The sequence below is a fragment of the Anarrhichthys ocellatus genome, unplaced genomic scaffold (genome assembly GCF_004355925.1).
Source record: "Anarrhichthys ocellatus isolate YVR2014 unplaced genomic scaffold, GSC_Weel_1.0 scaffold136, whole genome shotgun sequence".
NCBI classification, from domain to species: Eukaryota; Metazoa; Chordata; class Actinopteri; order Perciformes; family Anarhichadidae; genus Anarrhichthys; species Anarrhichthys ocellatus.
The window spans coordinates 133,984-149,324 of record NW_022280166.1 but is presented as its reverse complement, the minus strand read 5'-3'; the positions used below and the strand labels follow the sequence as shown (position 1 = coordinate 149,324).

The 15,341-nt window shown below is 40.8% G+C and overlaps 1 protein-coding gene across 1 annotated transcript in view; it reads right to left on the bottom strand.

Moving 5' to 3' along the window:
* Positions 1–15,274, bottom strand: part of mcf2l2 (MCF.2 cell line derived transforming sequence-like 2) — a 79,907-nt gene extending 64,633 nt beyond the window's left edge. The window contains exons 1-12 of the mRNA XM_031877438.1: positions 15,263–15,274; positions 15,006–15,125; positions 13,918–14,034; positions 13,674–13,823; positions 12,371–12,495; positions 12,143–12,257; positions 10,723–10,842; positions 9,426–9,617; positions 5,038–5,229; positions 4,755–4,941; positions 4,453–4,556; positions 2,287–2,375 (exon numbers count right to left, since the gene is read on the bottom strand). Of these exons, the coding sequence (XP_031733298.1) occupies positions 2,287–2,375; positions 4,453–4,556; positions 4,755–4,941; positions 5,038–5,229; positions 9,426–9,617; positions 10,723–10,842; positions 12,143–12,257; positions 12,371–12,495; positions 13,674–13,823; positions 13,918–14,034; positions 15,006–15,125; positions 15,263–15,274 (1,523 nt within the window). The remainder of the gene's footprint in view (positions 1–2,286; positions 2,376–4,452; positions 4,557–4,754; positions 4,942–5,037; positions 5,230–9,425; positions 9,618–10,722; positions 10,843–12,142; positions 12,258–12,370; positions 12,496–13,673; positions 13,824–13,917; positions 14,035–15,005; positions 15,126–15,262) is intronic.
* Between the last annotated feature and the right edge of the window lie 67 nt (positions 15,275–15,341).

The following is a 15,341-nucleotide window of genomic DNA, read 5'->3' as shown; positions in this document are numbered from 1 at the left end:
GATGATTTGGCCATAAGATGCATTGCTCTTCTATTAACTCAAATCCTGTCTTAACTTTGTACATATGAAAGTCTAGCTGAGATGAGTTTGTACGGTGTCTCTTCATACTCTGCCATGCCTCAAGTATGCCTTACTATGTTAAGGGAGAGTTCATCCTGCTAAGACTCATTTGAGAGTTCCTCTCCTCCCACCCTCTACCCTGCTTCCTCTTCTTAACCACACTCCGCCCCCCTATTTCCTGACAATCTCTTCTTTTCTCTCACTACTGCCGCTCTACTGCATCCTGTTACGCTGTGGTTTTTACTAAAAAAAAAATCAGACAAGCTAAATCCCAATGAGTGTGCAGGTCGTCTGGTATCATGACCTTATAAGGAACTGTTTTACTGCTGGGGGAGCACATATGTGGGTCCACAGACGGAAAGCATTAGGTCCTGTATTCAACAAGTGATGTCATATACTTGATTGTTGGTTAGTTTGTTGTTTTTACTTGGTTTGGTCTCCCAAACCTAGATGGTCTCCCAAACCTTTTCACATGTGAACCCGTCAACTAATTCTAATACCTTAACAACAAAATAGGTCCTTTGTCATTGTCTTACAGAACAACCCATGTGACCAATCCAACACGTTAGCAGGTCATCTGATTTGCAACAAATGTTTGACGTGTACATTGCAGGAAGACAGTATTTCGCAAAAGAAAGTTTTCTGAGAAGATGGACTTTTAAACTCCAATCTTTACATTGGAGTGATGAAACGATGGGACGGGCTTATTACAGACCTGCTACAGCCACAGAGAGTAAGTTCACCCCACAGTCATTCATTCATTCATTTGGCTCAGTGCAAAACAAAACGATATTGTTTAGCTCCTCAACAGGGCCACAATTCCAAAGTAAATATCCCTGAAGAATGTTCTTGTTAAGACTGATGTCATGATACTATTACCCAGAAAATAACATTAGCAGAGTAAGTCTTTTTCTTTTGACTTTATGTACATTTAGTTTTTCCTTTGAAAACACTGTTAGTAATGTTGTTTTTCCAAATCAATTTTAGTTTACACGGTGTGTCAGACCCTCTCAGACCTTTGAAGGCATTCTCATGTTCCTCATACATATTAAACAGAACTCTTAGATGGGGGACAGTTCAGTTTCTATGCATGTAGCCTTGTGTGATGGATCCTCTAATTGTAATTGTTATTAAATGTCCATAAAGAAGTCAAATTGCCTCATCTGTAACTGTGTTGTGTCAGTGTTACGTCCTGTTGCTGTGTTGTTCTCTGAGGATCCACAGAACCATGTGAAGTTATTTATTCTATCCACTTCCTCTATACTGAACTGTCTCTGTTTTCAAACTGGAGCAGCCGACCAAAAGATGATGCTTCTCACTGAGTCAGCAGACATGGCTGTATGCAAATATATAATTATGCCACCTCAGGCCACGTATGTTGGTTCCTCAGCTCTCTCTGTCTCTCTGGGCTTCGAGCCACACTCCTAGATGTGGTTGTGTTTGTGTGTTGGCCTGCCGTCTCCGTGACAAAGTCTGTTTGGTATTAAGTGTCAAATCAGAACGATCATTTCTGTTTCTGTAAAAAGAAGCCCAGTTCCATCATACATTGTTTTTTTCTAAATCTGTTTGACCCATTCCCGGGTGACTGGACTAGACTCAAGTCTTTCACAAGATGCAGAAGCCATGAAGAAACCGTTTGTAACAGATCTTTGAAGAATTTTGATATCAAAACACATTATACTGTATATGAAGCAGCTGGCATGACAAGTGAGATGTGGAAGCTTGACACGGACTTTACAGTGAAGTAGACGCCTCGTGTCCAGAAGATCTACTTGTGAAATGAACACACTGGAGTCCTACATCACCTCAGTGATAACTGTTACACCACCTGTGTCTAAACTGTGCTCTTCACATATCAGTGCAGGTGGTAAGTGATGTTAATCACAATACAACAGAATAGGTACTGCGAACTAGGGCTGACCTCGACCAAAGACATTCTATGTCGACTAACACTCAAAGAATCACCACTTTAAATCTCGTGTTAATCAGTCTTTTGGAAAATAAGTCATTCAGCAGAAAAAAAATCTTCGTCGGCTAAGACCAAAATGAGCGACTAAGAGGGGGGGCCTTACTTCAAACCATGCACACAGCTGTAGCATGTAACTGCAGTTCTCTGGAATCAATATGACCTCACATTACAGACTTAAAATCATAATCATGTTGTCATTCAGTATAGTGATGTTACAGTGAAGGAAAGGACTGCATCAGAACACTGTCCGGCCTTACCTGCGTCTGTTGGACAGACTCTCCTCTGTCTCATTGGTCACAACGACATGGGTGGAGCCTCCTTGGCTTTCCTCATGCATTACCTCAATCTGTGACACACAAACACATACGTATAAGTTGAGTTATAAGGACAGGGGCTTTGTATAATATGTCTAAAATGCAAACGTAGATACCACTGCAACATCAGTAAACTAAATGTCCTCTTCGTAGCTGTTAGATGGTGCATTCAGGGAATCCCTGTCAACTTGTAGAGTTAGAAAATATCATGTCTCCACCAGGTGTTTGGTCATCCATCATTGGTGAATATTGAACTGGCCCAACAGGAAAGATACTGCAGGGTGCATAGATCACAAGCTACTTTGTAGTTGGTACTTGGGTGTGTAGGTGGTATTATGATTTACTGAATGATGTATATGCATTATAATAGAGATGAGGTTACAGTATGTAAATACTGTATATTAACTTAGAACTGAAACACAGACCGAAAACCCTCATAAATGAAACAATAATAGCTGGGGGAGTGTGGTCCTGTTGGGAGACTGTAGAGCATTGTATGATCAAATCTGCTTTCACATGTTTTGTTGTTAGTCTGCTCCTTATCTGTGCTTTTGGAGAAAACAGAAGCAGTAATACAGCTAAATCTGTGAGGAGCATTCCAAACCACTACATAAAACAATGACTCACACTCATCAGAAATGTTCTTCCTTCAGTTATACCAGCTTGTTACAGAACAGAAACCCGGAACATACAGTAAAAAAAAACTGATTTTTGTGTCTGCTTGATTGTTAATCTCTGTCCAAGGTTTCAGTTTATTTGATACATTAACAATTAAGGTGTAAAAACAACACAAGCTTGTTTCAATTGTTCATTCTATGGGCTAACAGGATTGTTTTTTGCTGTTCTTCCTGTTCATGTTGAGGTAGTTCAGCTGCTCAACAGCTGAACTAATGGAGCTGTACACAGGTGTGCCTAAAATAATGTCCTCTAAGCAGGGATGGGCTGGGGGGGATAGGTGAGGTAGTTCTAAAGGAAATGGCATTCTGATATAGTAGGTGTGATCATTAGTATGTAATGAGTTCCCATAGATGACTTGTGGTTTCTGAAGTCACTTGGAAACCTTGTTCTAAAGGTGATTGAATTGTTTTGGATGATTTGGATGCCTGCTGTGTTTGCCGCACCCTCGACTTCCTTGGTCAGGTGGTAGGTTCCAATTAGGTGAGGCTGAGAAGGTGAAATGCCATTCATTGGAGTAAGACGGGGGGAATAGCAAGCTGTTCTTTTGATTCAAATTCCTGTATTTTATTTTTGCTCTTTCTTTCAGTAAACTTCTTGTTAAAAAATGGCATAAATAAATGGCTATTTGTTAATTTTTTACTACGCCTGAATTGAATGCGAATTAGCTTGTCTCCAGATTAAGTTCAGCCAACTGGTTATGCACTTAGTTTAGATATATATACGGTATATATACTAACTAATGACTAACTAGTGGTGACTGCCACTTAGTACCACTTATTACTAACAGCAAAGTGTTGTGAATAAACCAAAACTGTAGCAAATGTTACAACTATTCAGCCACGCATCTGAAAGATCGGCCAATTCTTGTACACTTTCAACAAGCCAGTGATACCTGCCATGCAATGTATTCTGTCCCATGACTCTAAATTCAGGTCAGATTCTTCTTTGTCTTCCAAAGTTATCACAAGGGACTGATGAGCAGTGATGACGAGAGTAGTAGTATTATCCCTAACAGTAAAAACGTATCACACTTCTGTTCACCCTGCTAGAGGATCCTCCTCTGTTGCTCTCCCACAGGTCTCTTCCTCTTTTCTCCCCGTTAAAGGGTTTTTTGGGGAGTACTTCCTGTTCCGGTGTGAGGGTCCCGGGACAGAGGATGTCACATGTGTACAAACTGTAAAGCCCTATGAGTCAAATTTATGATTTGTGGTTTTGGGCTATACAAAATAAATTGAATTGAAAGAGTGTACTGTTGAAATCAAAGTATTGGGATTGTCAGTATCAGGATTGGCACTGGAATAAATAATTGTGGGGCAATACCCTGCTCGGTGTCATAGTCAGTTGTCTCTCTTACTTCGAGATCAACAGAATTTTACAAATCAGTAAAGATACTTGTTGAAAGGACTCTATGTTGCAGACAGAGGAGGGTACCTTGATGCCTCCTTTGGCCTTGCGTATGATCCTCTTCTTGCTGGGATCAGCTTCGGCTGGCTGCCTGCCACTGTTAGAGTGATCTGATACTCTGCGAGCCAGAGCTACAATGATTTGAGAGGACACAGCACAAGTTACTTCAATTATGTCTTTGTCCAGAGCTTGGGTCACCTTACATGCATGCAGTCATTATATAAATTCAGATTATGGCAAAAAAAGGCTTACAAATTTGCAGCTCAAGGTCTCAACCAGTTTGCACCTGTACTGCACAAATTAGCTAATTATAGCAACATCCAACTCACGCTGCTGGTTCCCTGTAGTTCTGGGGGGGTTCTTCAGTGAGGGCCGTTTAGGAGAGGACTCGGGCCGCGGGGCAACCGGCTGGACGGGCCTCGTCTGTTTAGCTGATAGCCTCTTCAGACTGACGTGCCGCTTCTGAAACATCTCCTGGACGTCCTCCAGGCGCTTCAGTGCCTTCAGGACATTTGCCTGCAGGCAGAAAGCTCACTATCAATCCTGCTCCATCATTACTTATGCAACAGGATTTCCAGTCATACTGCAAACTGTTGTCTTGGTGCACCATACCTTGATATCATCGGACAGGACAACCTCATACTGGATGTGGAGGTTCCTCAGTTCAGTCAGCTGGTTCTTTTCTGCAGACTCCAGGAAGCGTTCGATGTCAGTCAGTGCGGACTCTGCCCCTTCCTGTGACTGACACTTATCCACAGCCTGGGAGGCCAGCAGGTAGATGCCAGACTCACACCATTGGTTCACCTGTACACAGCAGGAATCCAAACAGGGCAAGATTTCAATGGAGCCAACGCCAACCCTCCTCCCTATGTGGTGGCCCACAGTGGGGAGCCTGTGTTTAGATGCCACTGGGGACAATCAGGACCTTCAGTGACATGCCATCACTTGTTCTTGATGCATTTACATGAGGGACATCTACATGCAGAATATGAGGAATTAAAAGTTGAGGGTAAAATACAAATAGGAATGTAAACAGGAGAGGGTGAGAATACTGTCCTCTTCACCACCTCCATCACATCACCCCGTTTCACAGTAGACAAGACATTCAGTTTCTGGACATTACTTACAGGAGTCATTCACTTATGTCCACATTCAGTTATGTGCACAAATCAAGTCAGTGGGATCCTCTATCAGGATGGACCTTTTTTCATGCCTTGCTCATTGTTTACAGTCCGATTAGCAACTGGAGCTGGAGTTGAAAGACAACGTGTTCGAGCAGATTGTTTCACAAGTAGCCAGTTTACAAGCTAATTTCAAACCAATATAAAAGTCAGACTATAGCTGATGGGTTGCCAGAATGCATTTGGGACAATGCTCTCCATACGGACTGTTTACCTGCGTTCAACCAAAGCCACCTCGAGCGTCATTAGTCAATGCTACTCGGACTACAAATGGACTATAAACAGAAGCCAGAACACTTGTCCCGTTGCCTACAGATTCTGTATTCATATACAGATTCTGTTTATAGAGATTACATTTCAAGCAACAAGCCTTGGAGTTCTTTTTTGACTCATTACAACTTGGGTCTTATATTTGTATTGTTGGCCATCATTTCTATCAGTCATGTTGAAACTGTTCTCACCAAAGTGACTGCTGAGATAGGTATCACATGAACAACCATGTTATAAACAAGCCAACATTAATCCAGATTATCTAATTGATTTTGGTGGTCAAACTGAAAGTGAGTGCACTCGAAATGTTGATAATAATCTGCCTTTGTATCTTGTATATGTCTTGTTTCTTCAGTGTTTATTGTTCTGAAAACCAAATCAGTGAACTAAGAGAGGAGGTAAAGCTTTGAAGAGCTGAGAGGGGGGAGTGATGGTTCTCTGTGGGTTGGTCACTACAAGCGACCCCTTTCACATATTGCATAGGCATTTGATCTCATACTAATATTTATGTCATTTAGTTTAAGAAGCTATTCAAAAACAACAACTCCTTTCATTAGACAGTGTCAGGGGTATGAGTGGCTGAGCACCGAGAGTTCATTCATGGACAGGTTAATGGCAGATCTCTGCTGCAGTAGAACAGGCTCTGTTCTATTTCTTGAAGTTCCTCTGAATTGCATCAGTGCTGCAGTCAAAGGATCTTTGTGTTGATGCAGGTTTTTGTTTTATACTGTAAATAAATGGTCATCCTGTTTTGTGTTGCAGGGCAACTTGCTGCAAGTTGTGTGCAATAGTATATTAAAGCTCCCTGACATTGTTTGAATGGCTTATTAGTTTTAACACAGCAACAGGGTAGCACATATATAAGGACAGTGTTTGCCACCCCACCTGTTTCTCACACAGGCAAACATCGATCAGCATATCTGTTTGGATCTAATGCTCTCCATCTGCTGGGAGACCAGAGAAGAACTCACATGCTCTGTCATCATCCCACATTCTGTTATAGTCATCTCACTCCTCTCATTAACCTTGTTTCAGCAAGCTGTAAACACACACCTTTTAACTAAATGCATTTCATATTAAAACTGCATTCATTAAAAAAAGGCTTTAATAGACAACCATATTTAAAACATAAACAACTATGAAATTGATGCTCCTTCATCCTCATCTATTATTGACATATTCAAAATATAATGTATCATTTCAAGCTTCTTTTGAGATTTTTGAATGAAGCTTTTAACAATTGTCGTCATGATCTAATAAAAGAAAAGAAAAATGTGATTTGATGTTATTGTGGCTGTACAAATGTAATTCATCGTGCTGTTAGATTGCTGCTAGACTGCCCCATTAATACAGGAGTGCTGACTCTTGGACTTTACAATGCTCTAGAGCACACATGTCAAACTCAAGGCCCGTGGGCCGAATCCGGCCCGCCACGTAATTTTATATGGCCCGCGAATCCACCAGCAAAAGAAAAAAAAAAAAAAAGTTTTTCTTTTTTTTTTTAATTTTGGAAAACAAATTAAAAGTTAGACTTCAAAATAAAAATATCCCCATGGTCGAAATTATGAGATAAAAAGTTGAAATTATGAGATGGCATGTTGTGAAGTGTTATCACCGTGGCTGGACATTGATTACTTGTCCTCCTAACAGTCACTTGGTAACAATATGGTTAATTAGTTATTACCTTTTTTTTAAAAACAGGTGGACAGGAGAGGGAACAGCCCGTAAAGCGGTTTTCCAACAAGTGATTGAGTTGAAAAAGATCGACAAATAATCCCAAAATGTCCACGAAGAGAACAATTGATGCAGAGGGAAGAAGATGTAATTTAAGATGGGAAAGAGAATACATGTCTGTGCTTCAAGGAGAAAAACGGGTCTGTCTTCTGTGTTATGATGCGTGTCGGTGATGAAGGATACAATTCACGTCGGCATTTTGACACCAAACACGGAGCTAAATTTAGCCTCCAAGAAAAACATCAAATTGTCCAAGAATTAAAAGGCAGACTGCAATCACAGCAGAATATATTTACAAAAGCTACAGCCCAGTGCATGCTAAAGGTATGTGAGCAGGTGAGCTCCGACCAGATACAGACTTTTACAAATGTCAGTTTGTGAAGAAACACCATCGCAGACCGAGTTCAGGAACTAGCAGCAATCTAACAACACAGCTAGCTAAGAGACGAGATACATCATCTATCAGTGTTTGAAAGAGGCTCAAGGCAGACCTGACTCTGTGAGGAGCTCTTGGATGTAGCTGCCATGCACGGGACGACGGCAGGGACATTAGTGATGCAGAGAGGTGACACAAATAGCTTTAACTTGTGTTTGATGATATTTGTCTTTGTTATTTTCTTTAAAAGTTTGATCTTTGATAGAGTAATGTGGGTTTCTTAACCCTAAATTAAAATGATTTATGTTATAATAACAGAAATGTGCTTAAATATCATTTTACATTTATATAACTGCATGTACAATATTTTACACTTGAATAAACAATAATCAAAAGCAGAGACAGTTATTTAGCAATATGTTAGGAGTAGTTACAGTCATACAGTCTTACAGTTACAACCGGCCCTTTGAGGGAAACCATGATGCTGATGTGGCCCAGAGTGAAAATGAGTTTGACACCCCTGCTCTAGAGTTTACATGTAGACATGTTTGGATCACGTAAGTCTGAAACAACGCAGCCACCGCTAACATCGAATTCTACTAATTGTATTATACTGACAGTATTAGTGTAGCCTGCTCTTTATGTGACACTGTGCAGAAATACAGAATTAAAAAGGCTGACAGATCAGGTGGTCCACCTGTTTCCTTCTGTTTATTCTGGTCTGTTATTCTTTTTTTCACATAAATTTAAAGGTCAAATCATTTCTTTTTTTACGTGAGCCGCAGTGTGTATCTCAGAGGAGGCACCGCACTGCCTCGGCTGTTGCAGCCCAAGCCTCTTTTGTTTTTAATCATCGTTATTCCTGTGAAACACTTTGGAAAAGTTTGCCTTTCCTGCTTTCTCCCTCGGACACAGTATGTTTTTTATTTTATTTAGGGTCGATGTGTCTCACTTCTACAACAACTTCTCTGCTTTCTCCATGATAAACCTTCATGCAAATGTATAGTCTTATAGAGAGAAATGTGGGTGTGACAGTATGCTGATTGTGAATAGCAGGCATGCAACTTTCAATTTAGAATGATTCAGATTCACTAACATACGCACGGTGGTAAGAACTAAAATGTCCGACGAACACATGTCATGAATCAGAAGGTCATTTTGTGCGTGTACTTATTTTGTGGACAAATTTATGCGCACATTTCTACATATTAGTGAGGCCATTGCTTGTTCCACTGCCCCCACGTTGCCAAAGAAATCAATCAATGACACCTGAAGACGTATTAAAAACCCACACTAGCAGCACAGCTCCGGTGATGGTAAAGGCCGGTCAGTCACCATTTCGGTCCAGCACATAAGACATGAAAACTTTGTAAATCACCAAAACTTGTATTTCAGGACGTGTCATCCGTAGAAGTGTTTAAGTCATATCACATCCTCACCTTATCAATGCCCGTGTGAATCTGCAGGGATTTGGATAAGACATCCGTCTTTTTCTTGGACTCGTTGCTGAAGTCATCACAGACCCGCCGGAGCTCCACACATTTGGGTCGAATAGAGTCCACGGCGTAGTGGTTGCTCTGGATCAGCTGGTCACCGTGCAGTGCGTGGAGCTGGGCCTTTTCTAGTGAGGGCTGGAAGGACAACAATTCAGAATATATCATGGCTTTTTAACACGGAGAGGGGTGCTGAGACTTTGCTGTTATTTACAAAGATTTACAAAATACAAATTTGGGATTGCTTTCTCGTTAATGGTAGAGAGCCTTTATGAAGCTGCTGTCAGCTTGTGCTCAGCTGTTATGTAATGGAGTATTGGCTTCTTCTCTATTTGATTTCCATGAGAAGATGTTCCTGTTAAGTCTACAGTATGTAAATGGTAAATGGGCTGTACTGTATTTCTCTTTTCTAGTCTTCTGACCACTCAAAGCTCTTTAACACTACATGTCATCATTCAGCCATTCACACACTGATGACAGGGCTACCATGCAAGGTGCCACCTGCCCATCAGGACTAACTAACATTCATACAACATTCACACACGGTAGGAACAGCCCATGGGAGCCGGGATCCTCTGATTGAAGGATGACCCTGCTCTACCACTGAGCCCAGTCGCCCCATGTGAGTTTCATAATAACGGAATGTCATGAAGGCAGTGCGGTCTGGAGTGAGTTTGGATTGACACAAGGATAAAGAAGTCATTGGACCTCACTGTTGGATTTATTGCTTGCTACCACTTGGCTGTTACTGGAACCAGAAAATCCAAATTTGGGGCCATGGCAGTGAACTAAGATGAGGAGGGACAAAGAAGCAACAATCACTGCCAAAGGCATGCTTCCTTAAAATACTTTGTTGGAGATTAAAGATGTTGGCATAAGTATATTAACAAAAGTTAATAATTGATTTAGGGCACCACTTTCTAACAAATCCCCCTTTACAGAGGCTTTTGAAGTTGTAATTACTGGCTTTATTAATAATTATGAAATAATTTACTAATGCTTTAAAGTTCACACGTTAATAATTCATTAATGAAGGGCAATAAACATTAAGCTTGATTGTATAAATGGGAACGAGTAACTGATTGAGGGTAATAGAAAGTAGTGTGTGCGAGTGTGAGTGAGTGAGTGAGAGAGTGAGAGAGTGAGAGTGAGAGTGAGAGTGAGAGAGAGAGAGAGAAAAAAAAAAGGTGTGAATGGATGTGAGCAGACAGGTTTGGGTTGGGACAGAGAGAGAGAAACTAACCAGAGCCTTGTCCTCCAGTGTTTTCAGTTCATGTAGCAGGTGTTCGACTCTGGCCACACAATCCCCGATATCTGATAGGCTGGTTAGAATGTCCATCAAACTGTCTAGAGACACTTTAACCTGGAGAACAACAGAGGGAACAGAAACAGAGTCAGGGACAGTTATCATGTCACCCACTTAATCACACTGTAATATTATAGTTTTTTCTTGTATTCAGATTCGACTTCAAATGATCATATTCAATGTTAGAAATGTAACATAAGCTGATTATTAGAACATGAGGTGTCTAATAGTTTTCTTACCTCTAATGCATTACAAGGGACATATTTGGCTTTTTTGTTTTACCATCATTTTGTCTGTGTCAATGCATATGGCATACATTTAGTTTTGTTTTTTCAAATTTTGGAAGTTCAAACTCAGCTCCTATAAGCCTATAACAAATGTGTAGCCAAAATACAGACACTCACAACAAAAATGTCTCACTGAAACACATAATAACCACTATTTTTGATAACACTGCCATCAGGCTTTCAATCTAGAGCCCTTGCTTCAAAATTGTAGTTTTTACTATTTTCCACCATTGAGCCGTTTTCCCATGTTTGTCCTATGGGGCAAACACCCTGTGGATTTGTGACAAAGTGGACATAGTCAAGTGACGTCATCCATTGCTTTGCGAACTATAGTTTTAAGGCCTGGAGTTTGGTATTTAGACCATCGCTATCTTGGTTTTTGACGGTTGCAAAAATTAAATTATTATATAGACATTTTTGTCCTCCAAATCAGAGTTGTTGTTGTTTTTATCTGACACTGTACAAAATAAAATTGAATCCATCAAATTCAATGTGCTAATCATTGACATATCCCAGACTGGGAAAATCAAAAACAATCCTCCTGTCATTTAGTATACAGAATATAATTCTTTTTTCTCATAACGAAAGTGGCATCATGTTAAAAAATGAGCATTGACAGGGTTAAAATTCTGAAATTAATGGAAAATTGGTAGTTATGATTAGGACTGATGTTGGTTAAAAAATGACCTCGCTGAAAAAAATTCCAGAACTGAATCAAAATTATATTCAACCCAAAAAAAATTGCATTCACTTATTTTTATTATTTTTCAATGTTCAAGACCACAACTTGAACTTTCAGGTTCAAATTTTTTTTTCAAATGATCAAAACTTTTGACCTGGATTTAGCTCCATAGAATATAATATTAATATATCATTTTATGCCAGTTTTTTGACACAGACATTTTTGTCCTCCACGGACATCAGAGCGACTGTTTAAAAGTGAGGCACAAGGGTTTAGCATGTTTTTCAAAGTATGACTTTACAGCTGAAGTCCTCTGAAGCTGTTTGAAGAGGAGACTCCAGGCCAGAGGCAGCCAGGCAGACAGAGACAAACAGATCTACGGATATACCTCTCTGAAGTCCTGTTCAAAGTGGCGTAGCTGCAGGCACTGCTCCAGTTTCAGATGATGTTTACACCAGAACTGTTCAAAGGCGTTCTCCGTCTCATCCAGCTGGGCTAGGAGCCTGAAACACACAACAGGAACTTCATTACAAACACATTGAGAATTACTGTAGCACCACATTACCATAATCTAGACTGAGATGCATCATATAATTAAGAAGAAAAGCTTTGTCACCTCTCCACCGTGGTTTGGTTCTCCATCTCGTCTGGGTTAAGTTTGTGGTTCTCCGACTTGGCTGCCTGCTCCTTGATACAACCTAACAAGGTGGTGCCCTGCTTCAAAGCTAGCTTCAGTTCATCCTGGTTTAGAGACAAAGAAGCATTGGCATTTGTCCCATCTTGTGTGGACACAAACACATCACATTGTGGAGATTTACCCTTCTTTTGGGGATAAAAAGCATGTCATGATGTAAATCATTTCATTTTATGGTAAAGTCTTGGTTTGATGTTGGGGCATATATTAGGTTATGGTTATGGTTATGGGTGTGTAAGGTCCCAGTTACACCTATTACTGGAACAAACTGCACATACCACGATTTGAAAGTTGTGCACTAGTGCTAGTTTAGCTACCCCGTCAGTCACCTGACCCTTGTGATACATGTTGGAGTGGCTGATACAGAGTGTCCCAAAGCTATGATGCTGTACTGTATGGACTCTACTCCTTTTTTTTGGAGGGGAAGGGTTCTTCTGTAGCTTTTTATTGTGTAGCTTGTCCCAGTGCAGTCCCACTATGTTAGAAAAGGTTTTGGACTTGTTTGGGGGGATTGTGGTATCACATGAAAGACATTTAGTGTCCTAATGCCATAACTCCAGGTGGCATCAGCAGGAATTCAGACCGAAGTCAGTGGAGTTGCTGCTACCTGTGGATTAGCTCACAGAGATGAGGTACACTTGCACCGTGCTTTTGCACAGAATTCAACTTTGATAAACATTGACTGGCAATTTTGCGCCATGACCAAAAGCAAACCATCTCGTCCACGCTGACCTTTGAGGGAATGGAGAGTCCAAAATATTAGGAGGCTATTACCTCTTTAAAAAACGTTTTATGACCATACTTTGCCAAATGAGAAGCAACATCAGAAGAGCTTTCCTCTTCCTATCCATTTTGCCACAAACTAACTTCGCCACAACCAGCCAATACATGAGCCCCAAGTAGTCACAAGGTCACCTACAATTTCATGATGATTCGCAAATGAATCTCGATCCTCCGGAGCGACCAGGCGCTAATGTAACTCTCAACCCCTCTCAAGCAGGCTGGCATTGTTTAATCTGAGTCATTACCAGGAAACCTATCAGCATATGCCTTGTTTCTAATCCATACAGGGGCATATTCACAGCTTTATTATACTTATTGTTGGCTGCTTGAGCTTCACGGTTACAAATCCCTTTCACCCCAACCAGCTCTAAATGTGTTTTTGCTGTGCGTCCATGTAGAGTCCCTGATAGCATGTGTTGGTGTATTAAATGTACTAAATCACCTTGAGGTTGCTGTGTTTGTCGGTGTGTGCTGTGAGCAGGTCTTTGGTGCACTGGACGTCATTGGGCAGCTCCGTCTCAGCCAGGTCTGTCCCGAACATCTGTAACATCTGGGCTGTGGTTTTCACCGTCATGGCAAAGTTCTCTATGGCCTGGCGAGAAAAAAGGATCCACATGTGAGCCTGCAGCGTCCTAGAATGCAACTTCCTTTTTGGAAACTTGCCAAGTTCCTGTTCGTTAACTCACAGTTCGGTGGTGTATCCACTGACTGTGACAGTACTCCAGGTTTCCTCCTAGCTCCCGGGTCAGCTGGCCTTTATCCACGTAGCCATGCAGGTCCGACAGAGAGTTCAGCATCATAATCTGCAAACACATTCATCACCTCAAGCTGCTGATCATGACCAACTGAAAACAGTTCTAGAAGGTCTTCTGTGGCTGTAGAGAGAAAATAACCTTGATGATGTCAGCAGGGTGATCTCAGCTCGCACAACAAATGAAAAACAGAGAGCCTGAGATACAAACTGGAGGCATGGAATTTGAAAGACACTCAGGCAGGGAGAGTTGAACAATAGCCGCTAGTGAGTTGCATTATGGGAAGAGTAGGATGCTGCGTTTTTGGAGTCTCATACTAGGGACTAAAAGTCAATTCATTTTGATCGTTCTTTTTAAATCTGTCTCTTGTGAGTCCCCCATCTTTACCAAAGTGGATTCTAAGTCACTGGAGTACCTGTTTATATTGAACACAATTAACCTTTAATATATGAATATCCTCTTCAGTGAGACAAGGTGAAGGCAGATCTATATCCTGGACTTATTGAATGATGGTGAGTCTTTTTGTTTTGTGAAGACCATAGTTGTATCATGCGCTCAGGTGAAATGGATTTATTACAACACTTCTGTATATTGACAGGATCTCGCTTCTATTGAAGTATTTATAGATGTAACTGATGAAAGGACTCGACCTGCAATTCACACCAGGTGGACCTTTTTGGTCTCAAGCTGAGTATGAAGACGTGATGTCAAAAAATTATAAACACTGCGGCTATGCAATGTGTAGTCCTGGAAAAGAAATACTAGCAGCAGCTACAGACAAGTATGGCTGTTATCTGAACTTTAATTTCACTGCTACACTCATGTTCTGCATTTTCTGAATGTTATTAATGAGAATGGTTAATCCAGTTGAGTTAACATCTATAAACATATTGTATTTCTTGCATCATTTATTCATCATGCATTTAGTTAAAAACATCACGTTTCCAGAAATAATAGAAATAATAGTTTCCTCATGATTGCAGCTGACAGAGTTTATGCGGTCGGTACTGAAGCATGCTTACCGGTACCTTCATTTTAAAGTCATCTTTGTGCAGCTTCATCCCAATGTCTGCTATCGCTCTCTGGAAGAACCTGGACGGCCGCAGCACCAACACCAGCTGCAGGTTTCCTGGAAACGCCCCCTAGATGACAAAAAAACGTGTGGATTTACAATACGTCACTCTTTTCTTTTTTATTTCTTTTCTTTTGCCTTTACTGGCAGACTGGAAACAGGAAGAGTGAGGGGTATGACATGCAACAAATGTCCAGAGAGTCAAACCGAGGTCGACATGTGTGAATGCATATGCATATAGGCTACTGCTATCAAACCATTAAAAGGAGCAAATTATTACAGCAGC